General features: G+C 37.5%; 1 protein-coding gene across 1 annotated transcript in view; it reads right to left on the bottom strand.

The window, feature by feature from the left end:
* Positions 1-10,523: 10,523 nt before the first annotated feature.
* The window catches only part of LOC145985204 (uncharacterized), a 37,897-nt gene continuing 33,325 nt past the window's right edge, over positions 10,524-15,095 (bottom strand). The window contains exon 11 of the mRNA XM_083118942.1: positions 10,524-13,242. Within this exon, the coding sequence (XP_082975068.1) occupies positions 11,134-13,242 (2,109 nt within the window). The 3' untranslated portion in view covers positions 10,524-11,133. The remainder of the gene's footprint in view (positions 13,243-15,095) is intronic.

Genomic DNA, 15,095 nt, shown 5'->3' with positions numbered 1-15,095 from the left:
GGTTCATAGTGGTTCGGATCCTACTTTAAACTGTAAGCCCAGTCCCGATTAGCCTTACTGTGCATAAAGTGGACATAAAACATCAACTCAATCAATCGATCTATTAACAGAAGATTCAGACGGCCTTCCCCGATAACGCAGTGATAAATACTTGCCTCGTAATCGAAAAGTTTCACGTACGATAGGATATCATAGGGGCTTGGATCTTAGGTCAAGTCGCGATTAGCCTATTATTCATTTATTGTCTATGCTATGGACAGTCACAGGTGCCTTGAAGATGGTAGGGGTCACAGATTAGAAATAAAATAGTAGAGGGGTTCCACATCCCATCCCTTCTTCCAAGAAATACCAGGAGAATAAGTATATTTCATTCATAGATGGAATTTCATATCAATGACGATACATTTATGATAAAGGATCAGTGGCGGCGATTAGGGGAGCGACTGGGGGCAGCCCCCCACTTTTCGCCGCTTTTGCACCCGCACTATGTTAAACCTTATCTGCAAAGGGGAATATACTGTCTTTGGCCCCCTCCCCAGTTTTGGCACCTTGCCCCCGGTTTTGGAACCCAATCGCCGCCACTCTAAATGATATATAATTACATGGACGTCCGCGGAATTTTTGCCAGGGAGGAGCAAGCAAGGCATATCATCCCCATTATAGTGATGCCCCCCCCCCCCTTGCGGACACCCGTGTATAGTTAGGATTAATTACAATTAAGACTAAGGAACTGCAGGTTCAACGCAGAATTTCAAATCCATGCAGATTTGTTTTAAGGGGGAATGGAAAATGGGCAAGCGCCCACCCAAAAATTTCTGTGCCCACCCGATTGCCCACCCAATCAAATTCAATAAGTACATATACTTGGAGATATGTGAATAATTTGATAAATGACTGTATTCTGGTGTTCATAACATGTATATTTTACTTGTAAATATTATCTATGCTTGAAATATTCACATATTATCAACCCATAAAAAGCCAATTTTGTCATTAGAAAGTGAAAGTAAATACTAGAGCTATTGAAACAAAAACTGTGATCAAATTAATACTTCCATGAATAAAAGCAGTTAGTAGCTTAGGAGGGTCAAAATTATGCAGGGTATGATCAAGATTAGATCAGAATTTAGATTGAACTTGAGAACTGCAGCTCCGGGCCTCCATATACGTATATAAATCCCGGCCTGGGTATGGTTAAAATAATCTCTAAGTAAACGAATAAAATAATCATCTTAGCGTTACTTCCTCCGGCAACACAATACATTATTTTGACTTTTTAATTAGCTCGGCATTAAAATTCCAGAAGTGTCCCTTTTTTTATTTCATTACAATTTTTATATACTTGTTATCTTCAAATATCAATATGGTATGCGAAATATCAACTTTATATTCATTCTACTGATAAGAAGGATTCACAATAATCACTACAATACTGCAGTGAATAAATTTTAATAAACTAGTTATGTATGGAAAAAGCTACAGAATTATTCAATTGCTAATGAGTGACTTATCCTATTTAGAAATCCTCGTCCCACACATAAATTTTGTCACATGAATCAGCCGAAAATGTCAACAGAATCTGTAGATGCAGCTGAAGTAAAGAAAAAAATGTTATGTCACGAAGTATCCAGAAGACGATTTTATTAGTTTGTTTTTAATTCCACTTTTATGCTCAGTAAGGCTAATCGGGACTAAACCTACAGTTTAACGTGTAGTCCGAACCAGTGAGCATTGTGCTTCCACCAGAGGAGGGGGAGTCGAACACATAACCTCTTCATTATAATGCGACAGCGTTATGCCTTTGGGGGAAAATATACAGAAAGAACTCGCACCAAACGTGGCATTTTGTCACCACAGAAGATGCGTCCATTTTAGGAGGGTGATTGCCTGAGACAAATATTTGAGACTTTCGGAAAACAACATCATTGTTCACGGAATTAGCTGCCTTGATCCACTAATGATACGCTGCGCAATTGAAACTACCATCTCAACTTTCTAAGAGGTAAGAACTAATGCAACTACATTTTTGGAAGAGTAAGTTGTGGTTGATTTGTTATATTTAACCTTTAAACAACCGAGCCGGTTTTCGAAAGTAACCCCTCTCTCGCCGCGGCCTTTGTGCGCGATTTTTAAATTTTTACACTTATTTCAGAAAAACGTTATATCTCTGAGACTATTTGAGCAATCTACTTCGGATAACTTTTGTTTGAAAACAAAATCATCGGAGCACGCGACCGTGCACAATTCAGAAAGCCCAAGTGAGAAAAACGGGTTTGGGAGGGGCCAAGTCCCCAAATTTCAATGAAAAAAAATCTGCTGTTCGCTCCCTCTTCTCCCGTTATTTTGGAAAATGGGCACAAACTTTTGCACTGTTTTCAAAGAATAGACTTTCTGCAACAAAGGGAACTTAACTTCTTTCAAGTCTCTAGTCATACAGGCTGAAATATGACGCAATATGTACAATCCTGCATTTTGGCAAAAATGGCTAATTTCCATATTAGAGAATAAATTAGTATATCTCGGAGACTATTTGAGCAATCTACTTCGGATAACTTTTGTTTGAAAGCAAAAACATCAGAGCACGCGACCGTGTACAATTCAGAAAGCCCAAGTGAGAAAACCGGGGTTGGAAGGGGCCAAGTCCACAAATTTCAATGAAAATTCTGGCGTTCGCCCCCTCTTCTCCCATTATTTTGGGAAAAGGGCGCAAACTTTTGCATTGTTTTCAAAGAGTAGACCTCTTGCAACAAAGTGGAACTTGTTTCAAGTCCCTAGTTCTCATACAGGCTGAAATATGATGCAATATGTACAATTTGCATTTTGGCTAAAAATAGCTAATTTGCATATTACAGAAAGGGGGAGGGGGTTTGTTTTCTTCCACATGACATTTCAATGTCTTATCTCAACATCTGTCAGCGTTTACAACCTCACATACAAGTATGAAGGTCCTAAAAGCACATGAATGTTGTAATCGGCACCATGAGTCATATATGACCCATTGGCTGTTTTCGCCTATACTTTCTATGGGTCATATATGACCCATTGGCTGTTTAAAGGTTAAAGTCATTTTTCTGCTAATTTTGATAATGACGACGATAAGGTTCAATGGTGATTAGATTTAAAGTTACGAAGGGGCGAAAACAAACACAAGCTGACACTCAAAATACAAACCGTCATAAATTATTACTTTGACAGTGATTCCAAGCGCCAGGGACTCGTTGCCTGAAAGAATCAAGTTTCCAGGGTGTGCTGCACAGGATGGAGGTTGACATTCTAGTGTGTTCGAAATGGTCACGCCATGCAACCCAAATCATTATGAAAAATAGATTAATTATTACTGGCACGGTGATCAAATAATATGTTCATGTAACAAACCATACGTGTATTGCTTCTCCCGCATTAGTAACATGACAGTTCAGAAAATGAATAGCAACTTAGCTAATAATCTCTTCAATTCTGAACAGATTTTTCGATCTTACTTGTTTGTGAGTGATATTCTGTCAAAATAGCCTTTCATTAGCCTAGGAATACTTCATGGACAATGAACAAAGAATTTGATTTCCGTGTGTGTTTTAAATCATTCCCAATAAGACGTTCATTTTAATCCAAACATTAAGTGGCGGTGTTTAAAAGGACCGGGAAGTGGGGGATGCAGTTCCCCCCGCCACATTTTGCTACTTTTTGCCCCCGCACCGTGGCCTCTTTATGCTAAGCCTTTTCTACCAAGAAACAGTATATTGTCCTTGCCCCTCAAATGTTGGCACCCAATCGCTGCTACTACAAACATTGAGATAGATTTCTCAGTTGTACAAACCTTGCAAGCTAAGAAAAGTAACCCCAAGGAGTAAGAAAACTATTTCAGTCAAAAACTCATACGATAAAAATACTATGCTCAGGAACATCCATTTAAATTACGAGAAACTTCACGATTGTCTACCATCGCACTTTCTATCATTGTCGCCGAATACATAAAATAAAGTATGTGCCTGGTATTTGCAACACAAGCTTAAACCTAATTCACATTTATTTCACTGTATTAAAACAAGCATGAAAGAATGTGATTAGAATGTATGGCTGGGGTATGGCTGCGCATGGGTAAACACTTCCTTGAAATAATTGTGTCCTTCAGAGACAAAGCGAAAGGAAATGTAACAAGATGCGAAAATAGATTAGAAAAGAATAAAGAGGAAAACAAGGAAAGGGAAAAGAAGTAAGAGGAAAATCGGGAGTGTAATAGAGAGGTGATACATACGTCTTACATACACATACGTATATACTATATATGGTCTTACATTTATACTGCCCACCCTAATCTATCAATAAGGAGCTTCTGCCTTAAAATTCTGCCCCCTCCCCATGCCTATCGATTTATATTTCGCGGTGGTCTAGTCGGTAAGGTGTCTGTCTGCCATGCGGGAGACCCAGAGTGGGTGATCTGACGTCGGAAATGTTCCGGGCTTGTCCCCGCATAAAGCACCCCTGGGGCTCACCCAGCCTCAAATTAATGGGTACCTGGGGGGAGGGTAAAGGTGGCCTGAGTTTGGTGCTGATCACATCACCTCCAAAGTGGCCGATTAATTGATTTGTTTTATTTTACTTCGCCTTTTTGTACCACTATTGGCTAATTTTAAAAGATGGGAATGAGTGATATGATGAAATTCCAATATGGCAGAGATCGAGAATGTGTGGGGCCCTACCCCCACATTCCCTTAAATGTCTCTTCATGGCATGGTGCTATATGCTCGGAGAACTTTACCTTTTTTACATTACCGCTAGTCAGGTAATGTTTTTCGTTTTGACTTTACAAGTACTCAACAGTGTGAGGGAATCACTCAAGATATGTCTAAAAAATGAATGACAATTAAAAGCAAAGATGAGCATTGCCAATGACATCTAAAATCAATCTCTCGATCCAGTGACATGCCCAAGAGGGGGTTGGTGGGGGGGGGGGTCAGTATTCATTAAACAAAAAGCCAAAGGCAGGAATAGATGGCAAAATGAGGGTCGACTACTAAAAAAAGTATAAGTAACCAACCTCTCCAATAATCCTGGGCACGCCACTGTCTTGATCACCGCAGATGCACAGAGAACCAACAATAAACTGTCAATGAAAATATGAATAAATAGCAATCACCCCCTCCCCAACTTCAATGAATCTAGCAGGACACATACAAAAAAGTGCCTTCCCCCACACAAATACAATCATTAATCAGTCACTGCCCAATGCTTAAATACAACCTTGCAAAACTTCTGAGCATACATAGTGGACTCTTTAATTCAAAATCCAAGAGGACAGAAAAAAGTTCGAATTATCCAAAATTGTAATTAACAAAAATATCACATCATTAAAGATGATTTCAAAGGGAATAAACGTCTGCTTGAAATACAGAATAATTCAAATTATCCAAGTTTGAATTAGAGTCCACTGTAATATGCTATCAAGGTAAAAGGTGCAATGTTTGTTATCAAACTAAATAAAACAAATCCTAGCAAGTTGGCTAGAAAATAATTTGAGTGCTACAAAATTATTACAAATATCAGAAAAGATTCAGAATATTCTTCGATGAATATTAGAGAGATTAGAAATTAATCTTTGGGTGGAGGCAGGCTTGTAGCCAGAATTTTATTTTGGGGTGGGGGCTCAGGCCTTAGATAAAACTTGATTAGTGCAAATAATAATGGCAATAATAATTATTATTTTACAATAACTATTATAAGTTATTAAAATATACCAATTTCAATACAAATTGATTCTTATTATTACATAAATGGAGAGACTTTTGCTACTCGATCCACCATATCAGTGAATATCTAACACAATAATTGTCCATTGTTTTTCTTATATTTTGTAGTTAGTGTACTGAAAATCATAATTATTGTATTTTGTTATAAACTTTTACATAAATCCATAGTTAATTGTTGTGCGAATTACTCACTATTACCAATTGAACACATATTTTAAAAATACAAGACTTATTTTACTTACGTTTTGTGAGTATCTGGTTTTCCTTGGACGACGTCCTTCAAGGAAAACGTCGTTCAAGCAAAAACCACATACTCACAAAACGTAAGTAAAAAAAGTCTTGCATTTTTAAAATACGTGTTCAATTAACTTTTACATAATTGTTAAAAAAAAAAAGGCCTTAACAGTTAGTGGTAAATTTTAATCAGTTTATATTCCGTGACCTCTCACAAAGAAAACTATAAGTTTTGGAGTATGTTGATGGTACTTCCAGACTGTTAAAGAGGTGTACTCCCATGTTTAATAAACTACATGCGAAAATTGTTGTCTACAACAATTGACAAATGTTCTTCCCAATAGTGAGATAAATAACTTATTAAAGGTTCATGCACCGAAGGTTCTGGGTTTTGAGCCCCCAGCCTGGGCATGGGTCTTACTTTGCAAATGCTCCTTCAATTTTGTATGATCGTCATTCAACCATATCCTTGCTTTTAGGTTAGAAGCAGAAAAACTAGATAAAATTTACCAAAAAAAAAAAAAAATGTAAATCTTACGAAAACACTATCAAAAGGATTGCCTGAATTAAGAAATTTTGAAAATCACATCATCAATGATACAACAGTGACATGGAATCATATCACAAAACATCTCTCAAAGTTTCATTTCCACAATACAGCATGGCATACACCTATCGTTGCTACTAGACTTGCAGATGTAGAAATGGTGACTTGTGATGAAAGCACATTCAACAAAATCTGTGGTAACTGTGCAGTCTCACTTTCATATGAAGTTCAAGGAAGATCCACCAGATGGGGAAAAGTATTTGGCAATGGTGTGACAAATTTATGAGAAGCGGTTGCTTGTATAAAAGCAAATCTCCTGGTCGGCCATTAGTGTCAGAAGAGAGCAGTGACGTACACTGAGGAGTAGCTAGTCTAGCAGAGATAGATCAATCAATCTCACATCTCGAATTACGTATATTCAAATCACAATATTTATTGTCTTGTTAAAGCCACAGTTCATATGCAACACTTCCTTTTCCATGCGTTTCTCGTCCATCGGAGTGATCCGCGGGCAAAGCTGGCTGGATACCTAGCTCGCTCTTCCTCTGCCTGACCAGTTTCCAGGTAGAAAAAGCCACCCGAAGCAAAAAGGAAGATTTCTACCTCTACCTCCCTTGCCCCCTCGTCCCCCACTGCAATGGTTGAAAACCCAGGCTTTCAGGTCCCCCAGTCTATCTCCTATAGGACAGATAGGGGATTGGTTTCTCATAAATTTTTTTGTAAATCCTCTAAAGAACTCGGGGTAAAATTTTCTGCAGTACTTATGTTCTCTGTATTTACACAACATTTTACACGTTGTACAATATGTACGTATGTATAATATGGGATGTAGTTTTATTATTTATGAAATGGGAACGTGTTATGTGCAGACAATAATGTTATGCTTTCTTTCTTTTTCAAATATGGAATATATAATGATTAAATTACAAATATGTGCTCAGGCTCTCTCTCTCTCGTTTTAGTAGTTTTATTTAAATATACTACTCTTGGCCTCTAACAGTCATAAATATGGATGTTTTATTTGGGCAAGAGAATGAGCGTTCATATTGTTGGTTTATTTTACTTCGCTTTTCTGCCACATTTGGTTATCGTGAAAATGAGGATGAGTGATGATATGATGAAATTGATGAAGGGACCTCATATGAACAATCCAGGCCAGGATTCGAACCCGTGATGAGTGTGCATTCTTGTCCTGTGTTGCAGTGAATAATGAAATAATTTGGAATGAAAAATATATCTCGGAACTCAAAAAGTCAAATGAATATCACTGAAGAAACTACAAAAAGTGTGTTGTGTTTTGTTACTGTGCACAAAGTGTACTTAAAACACCAAATCAACCAACCGTGTGGGAGTGGTTATCACAGCACACTACGACACCAGGAGTTCCGGGTTCGAACCCCGACCTGGGCATGGGTGTTCTTTGTGTTTGTCCCTTCATTAATTTTATCGTATCATCTTTGCAATTAACCAAATGTGACAAAAAAGCGACACTAAGTAACAAAAATGAAATCAAATCATTGATTGATTGCTCGATTTGGTTTATTTTACTTCGCTTTTCCACCACTTCTGGAACGATAAAATTTATGAATGGACACACACAAAGAATACCCATGGCCAAGCCGAGATTCGAACCCAGGATCTCTGGTTTAGAGTCAAATCAAAAAGGTTTTTTTTTTTGAATGTGGGTGGGGGTTACGTGTACTTTTTTTTAGTACTCATTATCATTTTGCAATCTTTTCCTGTTATTGACATTCTTCTTTTTTTAGGAATACTGTGCCCTAAAGGGGGAAGGGGTGTGACCCACACCAACCCCCCCTTGAGCATGCCACTGACTGCTACCCCAAGTGCCTACTCACCGCATGTCACTGGAAGAGAGAGTTGAACACGTGACAGCTGGAGATGAGGGCATACCATCTGCAATTGTTGCATGCATTACAGCCTGATGATTACCATTGGCGGTTCGAGTTATGCACACAATAACTCTGTCACATGGAACATGATGACTATTGCAGTGGCGACTCATTGAATTTTTGGGATGTAGGAAGTTATGGTAAACCGACCGAGGAAAGTTTTCGAAAATGCGTTCAATTACACAGTGACATGTATCGCCTGAATCTTGGTTTAGCCATTGGATTTGTAATGTTAGATGCAGGCCCTCCCTGCCAGTCATGTGTGGATTAAGAACAGCTTTGTCAATATCAACCTCCTAATAAGAAAAGGTGCCGTTTCAACTCATAAATTACACTAAATGTGATAAAATTATGATAGGGTTTATTATTATTATTATACAATTATCATTTTCCGATGTAGTTTTAAGTTCAATTTTATTTTGCTATTTTGGAGTTGTGAACTGTGTTATTGATTATTTGAGGACTAAAAGTGGTAAACGTAAGTGAAAAAAGTGAAAGTGTTGGGAAATTGCTTTGTTCAGCACATCAGCCCGTATGACCATTCACACTAGTGCATTTTTACACGCCCTTTGAACTACTTAGAGGGTTACCAGCCACTTTTCACGTTTACCACATTATCAAGCATGGCACATTTCACAGTTTAACGTAGAAAACGGTGTTTGAATTCTTGTGGCAGAGCGGGTGATAGCTAGCACATTGACTCTGACAGTCAAGTAGCGAAGTTTGATTGCGCTCAAAATTTTATAATGCTCATTAAACTCTTAAAAAGTAGAAAACTGGAAATAAGTATAAATGAAACTGTAGGAAGTTTCTCACTTCCTACATGAAGGAATCGCCACTGGACTATTGTGGCAAGTTGGTTTTCAGTGGAGGCGACATATTTTCTTAGGAAGAAAGTAAAGAGGCACAATGTGTGAATAAGGGGAATGGAAAACCCTCATGAAAATTATATTGAATATGTTGGTGCTTCTGCAAAAAACAGTGTTTTCTGGGCAGTGTCCAGATTTAAGATGTATGACCATTTATTTTTTATGAAGCCACTGTCAACAGTAGCATTTACCTTGACATGTTAGAACTTCCATCTTATGCCACAGCTGGAGTGTGACTAGTGATGATTTCATTTTTCAACAAATTGCACCTCCCCTCACTTTCATCCAGTACTAGCGAGATCCCTGAACACCCGATTACCAAACAGATGTATATGGCATGCGAGAACATGGCTTCCATGTTCCCCAGACAGCTTTTACCTGTGGGGGTTATGTGAAGGATTCTGTGTTTGTGCCACCATTACCCAGAAAAATGGCCAAACTGCTAACGTGTATCACCACTACCATTGATGTGGAAACATTGTGCTGTGTGGGATGAGCAGATGCAGGATAACAAGGGTAGTCCATATCAAGCACATATAGGTTGAAGTGTGCCTCCATACCTGCATATGTTTTATTTTTCTGTTTTGTGTAATGTCTGCAATATTTTTTTTTTAAGGATCAGGGCAGTCATTTTGATATACGGTGCACAGTCAACAGCAAAGATAATGGTAGGCAAATTGCCCACCACTATTTTCATTACCTTTTTATTCTACATCCTGTGTAGGAATGAAACTACGTTAGCTTGAAGCAGGCATTGGCCTCTGCTTATTGATGTCATAATTTCAATTCATTATCATCACACTGTGCAATACAGACCGAATGAAAATGGCGATGGACAATTCATCTACTGTTTCTTTTGCTGTTGGGTGTACAATGGATTACTAAGTAAGAATTCCTAATTTTTAAGAAATTGTTCATGATCATCTATTTAAAACTATTTTTTTTATTCAGCACGGGGGGATATATTTCAGGGGTATAGGTCTATGATCAGTATGAAAATTGTTTTTCAAAGTCTTTGATTATGAACTAAATTACAAAAAAAAAAATAAGACCAGTAAAACAATTAAAATAGCATGTTCTTACTCAGCACACAACAAAGAAAAAACTGGAAATTCCCTAATTTTTAACTTGTCACAATTTTTACAAAATTTCCTACATATTATGTGAGATATTTGATAACTGGAATATCAAAGGAGATAATATATAATAATAAACTAACTCCTCTGCAAAAATCAACAAGACTTCCTTTATTTGCAATCATAATTACACTAACAATTACATAAATGTATAAAAAGACGAAATGATATTTCATTAAATGTGAGGACTAGGTGTGACTTAACCCCTTATCTTAATGATTTACGATTCTTATACTTTGACAAATACAAATAATTTCAAAAACAAAACAGTCGTAAAATGCATGTCAAATTCTAAAATCATTGTGTAACATGGAGTACAAAAATGAAACACTTCACAATAATTGCATGCCTTCCAATAAAGCAAGTCTAAAATCTACCCAACTTTTTTGTAATAGCACTATTAATTGGAAATGCATGATTCAATCATATCCTTATAAACATATGAAACTTCATTGTGCACATGTATTTTGTACAATAAAAAAGGAAAACTAAAAAAGTAATGTGTATTGTGTCATTTGAATCTCAGACACTATTTTCAATTTCTTTCATTATACTGAACTTAAAATCCTTACTGTCAAAGAAACACATTTTGAAAATAAAAACTATAGTATTACATATTTGGATAAATGCATTATAAAACTAAAAACATTACCCTCATTCTTGTTTTGATAATGACACAGATTTGTATCACAATCATAAAAGCACTCTAGGAGATCTTCTCCTCTGCGGTACGCAAGGTGTGTTTCCAACATGGAATGCTTTCATCGGTGTCTGTCTACGTATGTTTTCTGCTGATCTCATAAGACTTCTTGGAGTTCTGCCTGGTGTATCGAGAGTCCTCAATGATTTCTTAATTACTGGTGTCCTATGTGGTGTTTTGTGCCTTACAAAGCTGGAATTTTGCCTGTTTGATATTGGTGAAATAACTCGACCTATTTTTGTCATCTTTTCTGGCGACTGCAAAATCTTCACTGCCTCAATGTTTCTATTACATTCCTTAAGAGGAGATATAGATGTCTTACGTATTTTATCAGACAGAGGAGTGCATACATCATAGATAATTTCTTTTAAACCATCTGGTAACACCATGGTAGGAGAATAAGACACATGCTTTCTCGTTTCTCCTGTACTTTCATCTTGCTTTCCCATTGAAAAATTCTTTGATGCATTTTCCTTTTCTTCCATACGTGAACTAATTTGAGCACTGGGAATCTTATCTTGTACAAATGCTCTTGGATCTTTCAACAGTGGTGATTTCTTTTTCTTACCTTTCACAGCATCCTTGTGTTCGGCATTCCTTCTGGGAGAACCTATCTTTTTTGGACTGTTTTCAGACAACTGTTTACATCTGTTTTTGCATAATGGAGATTTTGAGATATTTCTATCGCTTTTTTGAGATGGCACACAGCAGCTATTAGAATTAATTTTCATCGAAGAGCTGGACACATTGTTTTGAGCCAAAGAGTCCTGTTGCATTTTGACACCATTAACCCTCATCTTATCAAATAATTTCACACTGGCAAGCACACGGCCAGCATTTTGGGAACGTAACTTGGTGATCGAGGCTCTACCCGTTGTTGGCACCTGCTGTAGTTCATCTTGTAAGTATGTTTGTGCATTTCTCCAGCAATCATTAACATTGCTGCTTTCAGTATATCCCTGTCCCCCTGTTCGGGTATTTTCATTACCCTGAGATGAAATGCTGCCATTTTTCAGCACTTTCACATCATTTGCACTTGTTGTTTTTCGAAGATTGCAGCTCCCACAATTCTCAATGCCATGAAACGAAGATGCCCGCCTCCTAATTTCAGGCTCAGTGTTGGAATTGTAAGAATGTTGAGATGATTCATGACTCATGCTACTCCAAAATGTAGAATTATTACTGCTACCAACTCGGATAGTAGTATCCTCTTGACGACACAATACTTCTTCATCCAAAGAATATGCCTTTGTGAGCTTCTCGTTGTTCTTCAATTCTGATGCATCCTGCAAGAAGGAAAGAACAATTCTGGCATCATCTTCTCCATCATTCTGCAAAACTCTTAAAGGACTAGGCTGTGGCAAACCTGTAAACACGGTATTTGGACGGCCTCTTCTAAGTGTAGCACGGACATACGATCTGTTACTGAAACCATCCGTGTAATAGAATTGTGGTTGCAGAATACAAGACTGACTTCTTGTGACGATATTGCCACCTCTTTTCTCTTCAGGGCAAAATTTACTTTGAGAACTTTGAGCATTTTCTTTTGATCTTCGCCTAATGGTTCCAATTTTGCGAGCACTGGGAGATCGTATCACTTTTCCTTCAGCACTACGGCGAATTTTTAATTGCTTGCCAAGAGTTCTGGCTAACTGATCAGCAGAAGTGTCAATAATCTGCCCTGATTCTTGTAGCGTCTTCTCATAAGCAGCCTGAACAAAGTGAACACTGCTCTGGCTATCAAAACTACCTGTAGAGATCCTGCTGAACTTTTCTATTAATTCCGATTCTGAACATACTTCCTCCTTGTGCGTTCCCTGATTATCGGAAAATAAAATGCTGAACATATTCTCATCTTCAGAAAGGTCTACGACTGATTCTTGCATGAAATTATGAACAATATAAGGTGAACGTAGCATATCAATGTTGCTTAGATTACCCTCTAGATTCATGCCATGAACAGAGGATGAAATTTTGGGTGTTTCACAAGTGACCCTCTTGTCTCTTATTGCACTAGCTGAACTCCATCTTCTTTCCACACTGGCAGCCGATGAAAGCATCTGAGATCTTGTTTCCCTTGGCTCTGTTACCTGTGTAGCAGTCTGAAATAAATAATTCGATTCAGTTTTAACAGAAACTGATCAATTTATACACAAACAAGTAACTTAGCATCCCAGCCCTCAATGATTATTCCTGCAGGCTGAAACCTCGATTTTATGTTTTTCAGGGGACCAACTTGAAAGAACTTAAAAAGCAGGAAAATGTAAAACCTGGTTTCCACTGTACTTGCCACTATGTCATGTCAGTATATCTGTTTTGTTTTACATTGAGGGATCTCTGAACACATAGGCAAGAAGAAAACTAGTGTTTCTGTAATAGGATTCCTTTACTGGACACTCCATCGTTAGGTAGCAAGAGAGAGAGGTGTGAGGAATGCAACCTGAGCCTCCTACCCACTCAACCTACTGCTCCTATGAAAAGCCTACCACCTTGGTGAATATAACTGCAGCAAAAGGACAGAAGAGGAAATAGGGGGAGAATTTGCATGGTGAACAGAACAGGCTTCTGGCATTTTTTTAAAAAATCGACAGTTTAGGAAAACATATGAAGTGGGAAATGAGAGTTACGGCAAGCATAAAATCAAGGTACACATATTTTTATTTAACAAGGCTTTTTCCCAGGACATGGATAACTACATGTATTAAGTGGGAATGTAAATTCAGGGTTCCATTTTTAAACATACTTCATTGGCTTCATTCATCTGATGTGATGTGCATAGGTTGGTTTTAATTCTTCTTGTCGCGTTTTTAAATTACTTATGCACAGATGGCTAATCGGAACTAGATATGGATATTGAACCCAGAACCCATTGACTGCAAGGCGGTGATGTTATTACTGTACCAATGGGGAGGCCCTGAATTTTCTTATTTTCTTTTCCCTATTTTTTCTATTATTTTCTTTCTTTCTTTATTGAGTTTGTACATTCAACATTTATATCATAATATTAAAAATTACTTGTCAAACAATAAAGCTTGGAAATAAAATGTTATGAATATATTATTTATTACATTTTACACATTTAAGCTTTTTCATCTCAGTTCTGTGAAAAATGTAAATTGAGGTTGCACTCTTATTAAAGTTCTGGTTCGAGTATGGAGGGGAAGGTGGTGTAATTTGATTCTGTGATGTTTTCTAATAACAGTGGGAATATTGTTCTTAAAAAAACAAATATGACAAACAATAATGAAAGTAAATTTACTTGATGGAAACTAACTGCTTATGGTATTTATTCATAATATTGTTGCAACAGAATATAAACTATACTTTAATATCTATGGGAAGTAGCTAGGTTGGAAACTATGCAGGTGAGGACTTTATTAATACAAACAATGAAGCACATGCTGACTTCCTGCTCCATCTTTAGAGCACCTGCAACCCAATGTACGAGGGTTGCTCAGAAAGAAATGCCCCACAATTTCTTTCTCAGGAACTATTTATTCAAAATGTATGAAAAGCATCCATAGTACAACTGAATGTTTCCTTTACACATGATATTTTTTCTACATAATCTTCATCTACGTCTACGGCCTTACGTCAGCACGAAACAAGGGCATGAATTCCTTCCCTGAAACAGCTCGTGTCACCGCATGCGATCATGAAGCTCCATTTCTCCACTTCCTGAAGCCTTAACTCTCTGCACCCAGTGTCAAAAGGTGCTCCTATCAACCACAGAACTTCCATACACAGCACACAACAGATTGTGAATGTTTCCCACACTTTCTTCATCCGCCACTAAGAATTCAATTACAACTCGTTATTTGTAATGTGGGTCACTCACAGATGCCATTTTCACGGACCACTACCATGGTGCTGTCAGACGACCATGTACTTACACACATGCGGGCATTAAACTTCAATGTTGCTACCCTTCCATTTGCACACTGTTCTTTTCATT

This window comes from Lepisma saccharinum, chromosome 3 (genome assembly GCF_977018435.1).
Source record: "Lepisma saccharinum chromosome 3, izLepSacc3.1, whole genome shotgun sequence".
In the NCBI taxonomy this organism is placed as follows: Eukaryota; Metazoa; Arthropoda; class Insecta; order Zygentoma; family Lepismatidae; genus Lepisma; species Lepisma saccharinum.
Note: the sequence above shows the minus strand (reverse complement) of the source record. Positions and strands in the feature narration are given on the sequence as shown.